This window comes from Trachymyrmex septentrionalis, unplaced genomic scaffold (assembly GCF_001594115.1).
Source record: "Trachymyrmex septentrionalis isolate Tsep2-gDNA-1 unplaced genomic scaffold, Tsep1.0 scaffold20, whole genome shotgun sequence".
Classification (NCBI taxonomy): Eukaryota; Metazoa; Arthropoda; class Insecta; order Hymenoptera; family Formicidae; genus Trachymyrmex; species Trachymyrmex septentrionalis.
The window spans coordinates 6204464-6212016 of NW_017305180.1; the positions used below are offsets into that span (position 1 = coordinate 6204464).

A 7553-nucleotide genomic window follows, 5' to 3' on the forward strand; every position below is an offset into this window, starting at 1 on the left:
TTTTTTTTTAATTCGTAAAACTAGAAAAAAAAAGAAGTAAATCAAGATTAAAGTTAATTTGTATTGGTATATAAAATCGAGCATAATTTGTAGAACCAGAAGAGTAAGAATTATAAGAAGATTAATTTCTACCAGTGTAGTCTCTACATTTTTTAAAGTGGAATCTCCACTTTAAGTAAGATAACTTTATATGTGACAAAAGTAACTTTAATTTTAACTCTTGAAAAAGAGTGGCTTAATTTTCAGTCCTCAAGAATGAGATTTCACTTTTTAGAGTGTCGAGATTCTCTCTAATGCTTGTTTCTACTAATATAGATTAACTTTAGTCTTGAGTTAACTTACTTTATCTCTTTTCCTGGTACTAAAAATTAGAAAAGAATAAATAGTACGTTAAATAAGAGTGATTAATCTGCCTTGGTAAAAATGGACGTCGGTCGACTTGCGCAACGATATTGAAATCGAGTGTTACGGAGTGTTGCGTTCGTTGATTCATAGCGACGTTGAGAGGGGAAAAACGTGGAGGATGACGAGGAACGTATAATAGATGGCGGTAACGGAGGAAACTTACAGTTACGAGGACGCGTTCATCGGTGACGTAGGCGATTCGTGGTGTCAGTGTGACTTAACCATTGCTCGCATTGTGATTTCAGTTGGGTCAAACAACAAGAGACTTTAAACAGTTTGACATTCCAGTGACGCGTAAGATAAATAGTGGGAAAAATTTTTTCTTTTACAAAAGGAGCAAAAAGAGTCGCGATGGCACCGATCGGTAAGTATCGTTTTTTCCCTCCCCGCAAAGTAGGTAAGTTGCGTAACAATTAGTCAGACAATTAGACAGATTTCTTTTTCGATTCGAACAAAACGGAATGTATACCCCCCCCCCGTCCCACCCCGCGATCTTACCGTCGCCTTGCTTGCGTCACGGCAAGTCGCGAAGATGTAGTCCGGCGGTCTCGGTGAGTCGACCAGATGTCTCACCAGGCCCAAACCCAGACCGCGGTTGCAGCCGGTTATAAGGATCGATCTCATCGCGCTCGGTTGCTCGGTTGCCGGATACCAAGATCACCAAGACTGATCAAGACCGGCGTCGTGGTGAACCGCGGATGAGGAGAGCGCGGGGGGAGTGTACGGGGGGCGCGGTTAAGTCCGACGACACGCGCCTCGGAGTCCTCACTCTCGTCGGTGCGCAGCGCGGAACGTCACTGACGGCTGACGTCACGTGCTCCGACAATCGTGAATTGCATGTCGCCGATGGTCATGGCGACACTGACGGTGTTCGCGCGGCTCGTTTCATCTCGATGCGCGCACGCCAAGTTGCTCAGGTTAACGGCAGGTCGGCAGCCGCTCTTTGCCGGATGCGATACCGGTCTCGTCTACGGCAGAAGCGCGATGGCCTGCATGTGCAGTGAGTGTTTAGGGAAATGAATGTGAATAATTAACGATTGCGATTTGTTACGTAAAAAACATTGCGCCACTTGCGGAGTTACGCGAATTCGAAAGGTTTCTCACGACTGTTTACTTTCATTTCCAAGGATAAGAGATTTTCACGTGTCCTCTACGCGATGCTTTTCTAGAAGTTTTCTAGTCCGTGTTGTCTATGGAAAACTTTTTTATTTTCTTGCTTAATTTTTTTTTTTTTTTTAGAATTTACTTTGTTGAAAAGTCTTCCTTGATGATATACAGTTGAAATTATCTTTCAGCGGATCATGGCTATGATTATGATCTCTTGGTCATTGGTGGAGGATCCGGTGGCTTGGCAGCAGCTAAGGAAGCTGTTGGACTAGGGGCGAAAGTCGCAGTTTTGGATTATGTGACTCCTTCTCCTCTAGGAACTACTTGGGGTTTGGGTGGTACCTGTGTCAATGTGGGATGTATACCGAAAAAACTCATGCATCAAGCTGCGTTGCTCGGTGAAGCTATTCATGTATACAAACGTTCCTAATTATTATTTACTTTCCATTTACATTAAAACTTAGATAATTCTCATTTAAAGTAACTCGTTTATTTAATTCATTGAATGCAAGTTTCTTTTCTGAAAAGTGAGAGTCAACTGAGTTTTTACCTATAATCTGCATGAACTTGGGACTGCGTGTTTTACTGAATTTTATTAAATCATGTTAAGAGTGAGATTATAAACTTGCGTGTTGTTATGCAATAACTTTATCACCAAAGTAGTGACATCATTTTTATTTGAATATAAAATAACTTTAGTTTCATATCAGTATCATTGAATAAAAATGGAAAGCTAATTGTGATTAAAATGATGTAAAAGATTCATGTCTAATCTGTGAATCATCGCGTTTTTAGGAAGCAGCAACATTTGGTTGGCAGTTGGATCCTAAGTCTGTGAAAATCGACTGGGAAGCCTTGAGAACCGCTGTACAAAATCATGTCAAGTCTGTAAACTGGGTCACTCGTGTTGAGCTTAGGACAAAGTTAGTTATTTATAATTAGAAGTATTTTCTAATTTTTCTGTTTATGTATCAATTAATGGCCATATTATTCATTTTTATGTATCAATTCATGTTATTCATATCTATATTATTTAATTCTTGTTTATTTGATCTATATGTAATTACTTATTTATATTAAATATTTACTTATAGGAAAGTTGAATACTTCAATGCTCTTGGACATTTCAAGGACGCACACACAGTAGTTGGAATTACCAAAAAGGGGGAAGAAAAAATTCTTACAGCTAAAAATATATTAATTGCAGTAGGTGGTAGACCTAAGTATCCCGATATTCCTGGTGCTAAAGAATATGGTATAACTAGCGACGACATCTTCAGTTTGGAACGCGCTCCAGGGAAAACCCTTATTGTCGGTGCTGGATGTATCCTTCAACGGCATTTTACGCGATCTTGTTTTTAGATTTTCTATTGTAATTATGCAGAAACGTGCAGATTAAAGATTTTTTTTCCTTAATAATGAAATATAGATATTGGTCTGGAATGTGCTGGCTTTCTAAATGGCTTAGGTTACGATATAACGCTAATAATTCGATCGTTGGCGTTACGTGGATTTGATCAGCAAATGGCAACCCATATTGTCGAAGAGATGCAGCAACGCGGTGTGAAGTTTAATTATCAGACAAAGGTTAAAAAAGTTTCTAAACAAGAGGATGGCCGTCTTGTAGTCGACTGGATCGACAAGGTATGTATTTGTTGACAAACTTATATGTGCAAATGAAAAAATAAGTCTACATTAGAATGCAATATAATTTTTAGGATGGTCAAATTCATCAAGACGTATATGATACTGTTCTATTTGCTATCGGCCGACAATCGCTTACTCAAGAACTGAAACCGGAAAATGCTGGATTGAAACTTGTTCCAGAAACCGGTAAGATTGACGCAGTTAACGAACAAACGAACGTTCCAAACATTTACGCGGTTGGTGACGTACTTCATGTAAGTGTTTTCAACATTTTATAACGATTTTATCTCGAAAATAGATTAGTGCACAGTTTAGATAGTTCTAGATATTTTTTATCATTTTAATATTTTTCATATTAAATTATGAGTTAAATTACAAATATAATAGAAAATTTTATTGTAATATAAAACGTGATCATTTTTTGTATTTTTTACAGAAAAAACCTGAATTAACGCCCGTTGCTATACACGCGGGTAAACTGCTAGCCAGAAGATTGTATGGTAATTCGACGGAGCAAATGGACTACATAAATGTAGCGACGACAGTGTTCACTCCTTTGGAATATGGATGCATCGGGTTGAGCGAAGAAGCGGCAATCGCGCTCCACGGAGAACAGGAGATAGAGATTTTCCACGCGTATTATAAACCAACGGAATTCTTTGTACCCCAAAAGATTGTCGATCGTTGTTACATAAAGGTTGTCGCGCTTAGACACGGTGATGAAACGGTACTCGGAATGCACTTTGTGGGGCCCAATGCAGGCGAAGTGATTCAAGGATTTGCGGCTGCTATTAAGTAAGTTTTATCCAAAAAATGATTTGTCAATAATTTCAAAAATTTGATTTCAGAACTCCATAACTTATATTTCATAATATTTTTATAGATGTGGCTTAACAATCCCGAAACTGAAGTCTACTGTCGGTATTCATCCAACTGTAGCGGAGGAGTTTACGCGCATAAATATTACCAAACGTTCAGGCTTGGATCCTAAGCCGCAAAGTTGTTGCAGTTAAATCGATATGCACGTAGCATCATCGTGTTTATCTCGATTATATTCACAAATTTATATCGATTATTCGATTAAGAGATACGCGGCTCATTCCTATGGCAGAGAATATCTTTCAGCTGAATATCTTTCGGCTGAAACAGTTTTTCCGTTCTTACGTATAAAAGCGCTGAATTACCGCAGTATTACATAAAATAAATAACGAAAGGATATAGAAGCCAGAAAAAGAGAGAAACAGATGATTGTAATTTGTTACGTCACATAATATCACTTTTTATACATATTATTTTTCTAAGGAATACGCCTTACTCAGATGCGTTATTGACGCAAAAAATTATCATAATGCTTATTTATATTAGCAATAATAACCAATCATTATTAATAAAATGTTGAAGTTGTAATTTGCGGTAACTGTATCTCCTAAAACAATTCCTTTTATGAACAAAAATAGATCGTTTAATAATCAAAGTAAATTTCCTATATTTAAACAAAATTATATATATATATATAAGATACATAAACGGCAATATTTTTTTTTTATGTTCAAGACATTTTTTTATACAGGATGAATCAGAGTCATTGAATTAACTTTTTACTCTATGAGATAATTATCGACTTCATACCTAATTCGATTATAACGTGCGTGCAGTCGATAATTTTCTCATAGAGTAAAAAGCTGATTCAACGACTCTAGTTTACCCGTGTATATAACAAGAGAGATCTGAGAGAGGTTATACCGACTTTTTTTATATACCAAATCTCGTAGGGTAATTTCCACGTTTTTGTGATTCTCTTCCATGCTATTACATGGATTAGACAAAGATGAATAATTAACTTTGATAGCCTTGTAATAGCACGAAAGAGAACCACAAAAATTAGACATTATCCTACGAGATTTGATACACGAAACAGGCCGGGACATACGCGACTCTCATCAGATTTCTCTCTGATATACAATAACAAGATGAAGTATTCAATATGAAAAAAAGATTGAAAATGTTAAACAAAAAATGAAAAATATAAGTACAAATTGCGCTGTTCAGAGCCAATATTTATACGGTTTTATATAATTTCATACAATTTTATGTTTATGTGATTTTTATTATTGAATATTAGGAAAAAAAGCTAAATTCTTTGATTAAATTTATACATCAAATTAATAGAACTGGAATTAAACTCTGAGGATGAATAATTTAACGGGATTATATGATAATAATTTTCACATAAATGATATGTTATTCAAATATGACAATGATAACAAAACTGATTACATTCTTGTAATTAAGTATTAATATATATCATTATAAAAAGAATCACATATATTTCATCTAAACAGGAATGCTCATTATTTATTATAATCGTAGCTTCATATCAAACCCAGCAAATGGATTGAAATTTTCAATCCATTTTCGTTATACACACTTTCTTTTTACCCTTGATATACACTCGGGTTCCTGAGATTCATTTATTAACTCAAATTTCGTAAAAGAATATATTTCAATTACTTTTTTTTCGATCTATGGAAAATTGATTAAGGAATAAATCCATAATGTGTAAAAGTCGATAGAATTCAAGATGTATAGGTTCAAAGAAAAAGAAATTCAGAAACACAAAAAAATCTCGATTTAGCAAATATAATATAATAAATCTATGTTTTTTTTTTATATCTAGGCACTGAGGTTTTTGGATCCCCAGTGTATATAGCTAGGGTTAATCAGAGCTGGGTAAAATGTCTTTTGAATTCCATGTAACATACTAATTATAAAATACTTTTAAAAAGTATTTACAATGCAAAATGCAAAATGGGTCTTTCGAATCCATTTTAAATAAAATAGATAAACAAGTATTTTAAAAATACAGAAAACTATATAAATTGAGACAAGATCTCAAAAATCCTTAATTTTTTAGATATTCATAGTAGGACATAGAGGTTTGTTTGTCTCAGAAATCCATAATTTTTCATTGTTATTTATAGTGAGACATAGAGTGACGTTGTTTGGGAGCGGAGGATTTCTTGATTTTTTAAATAAACAACACTACTCTACATCTCATTACAAATATCTATGAAAAATTAAAAATTTCTGAAATCTTGTTTCTATATAGTTTTTCGCAAAAACTTTCCGTTAAGGTACATTTTTTAAAAGTATTTTACGTTTGAATTCCATTTTTAACAAAATTTGAAGCCCGGACTACAGTAATATAAATAAAGTATTTCTGATGAGAATATTTTAGATTTCTTAATATTATGATTTGGAAACGGGATCGTTTACTTGAATAAATCAAATTAATACGATAAGTGCACCGGTTACAGTCAAAATTAAATGTTAAGAGTAATATACATTTTTTAAAATCTATAGTATTTTACATAAAGCTGGAACATTAATTTTTTTTATTAAGATTCGATATTTATGGACTATCTGGAATTAATTTTCTCTTTACAGTTTAATTTGCAGCTTATTTGAATATTCATAAAAATCTTTGGCCAATCATGGGGCTTAGTTCTTCTTATATGTCAACGATTCTAGAGAAAATTTGTAAAAACATAGGAAAACCATTACCTATTTTATAAATGGTTAAATGGTAGACACGATTCATTTCAAATGTAAAGTGAATGAAAATGATTTTCCAAAAACCATTTAAAATAGAATGCTATAAATTATACAGTAGCTATAAATTATATAATAAATCTAACTATTTAATTGCAGCTATTATACTGCATCTATCATTTTCGTATTATAAACTTTATTACCGCAACTTCTTAAACATGACGTTTCTAAACACAACGTCTTAATGTCGTGATGAATAGATTTCATTTCTAATCCAACTGTCGAGAACTCAAAAGATTGATTCTCCTCTTAGAATCTCCGTTTTTAAAAATATTTATAGCAAAATATTATATTTATATTTTAATATTTTTGAAATATGCTGAATCACAATTTTGATGTTCCAAAATATATTTTTTTATTTAAAGTACTCGTAGACAGTCCTAGATATAAAAAAACATAGATTTTATTATATTATATTTTTTGTTAATATAATTTAGAATAAATTGTTTCATAAATTATATATTTAAATTTCAATAGCAAAATTAAGACAAATGAAAGTAAAATACAGGTATTAGAGCATAATAAAATTTACAGTATAATTTTAGAAGAGTCGAAACATTCGAACGATATGTCTAGTCTAAATACTAAAATTATACTGTAAATTTTATTGCGTTCTAATATTTAAGTTCTATTCTAATTTGCCTTAATTATTAATTAATTTTGAGAGCCAAAAATTTTCTTTTTCCATATTATCTAGAATACCAATCATATAATTTTATTCTCTATAACAGAAATGTGAAAAGTGAAAATTGAGAGATATATATACACACACACATATATAT

General features: G+C 33.0%; 2 protein-coding genes across 5 annotated transcripts in view; one reads left to right on the forward strand and one right to left on the reverse strand.

Moving 5' to 3' along the window:
• Window positions 1-1041, reverse strand: part of LOC108747786 (C-factor) — a 7075-nt gene extending 6034 nt beyond the window's left edge. Inside the window, exon 1 of the mRNA XM_018485559.1 lies at window positions 904-1041. Coding sequence (XP_018341061.1) covers window positions 904-1029 — 126 coding nt within the window. The 5' untranslated portion in view covers window positions 1030-1041. The remainder of the gene's footprint in view (window positions 1-903) is intronic.
• Window positions 1-4532, forward strand: part of LOC108747785 (thioredoxin reductase 1, mitochondrial) — a 7018-nt gene extending 2486 nt beyond the window's left edge. For 2 of the 4 annotated variants that reach the window (XM_018485554.1, XM_018485556.1), the window contains 7 exons: window positions 1701-1924; window positions 2308-2435; window positions 2607-2836; window positions 2942-3156; window positions 3231-3413; window positions 3596-3954; window positions 4043-4532. In XM_018485554.1, coding sequence (XP_018341056.1) covers window positions 1701-1924; window positions 2308-2435; window positions 2607-2836; window positions 2942-3156; window positions 3231-3413; window positions 3596-3954; window positions 4043-4172 — 1469 coding nt within the window. In that variant the 3' untranslated portion in view covers window positions 4173-4532. Of the gene's footprint in view, window positions 1-583; window positions 770-1171; window positions 1406-1700; window positions 1925-2307; window positions 2436-2606; window positions 2837-2941; window positions 3157-3230; window positions 3414-3595; window positions 3955-4042 lie in introns of those variants that run through there. The other 2 variants (XM_018485558.1, XM_018485557.1) reach the window with 2 other exon arrangements.
• Window positions 4533-7553: the final 3021 nt, after the last annotated feature.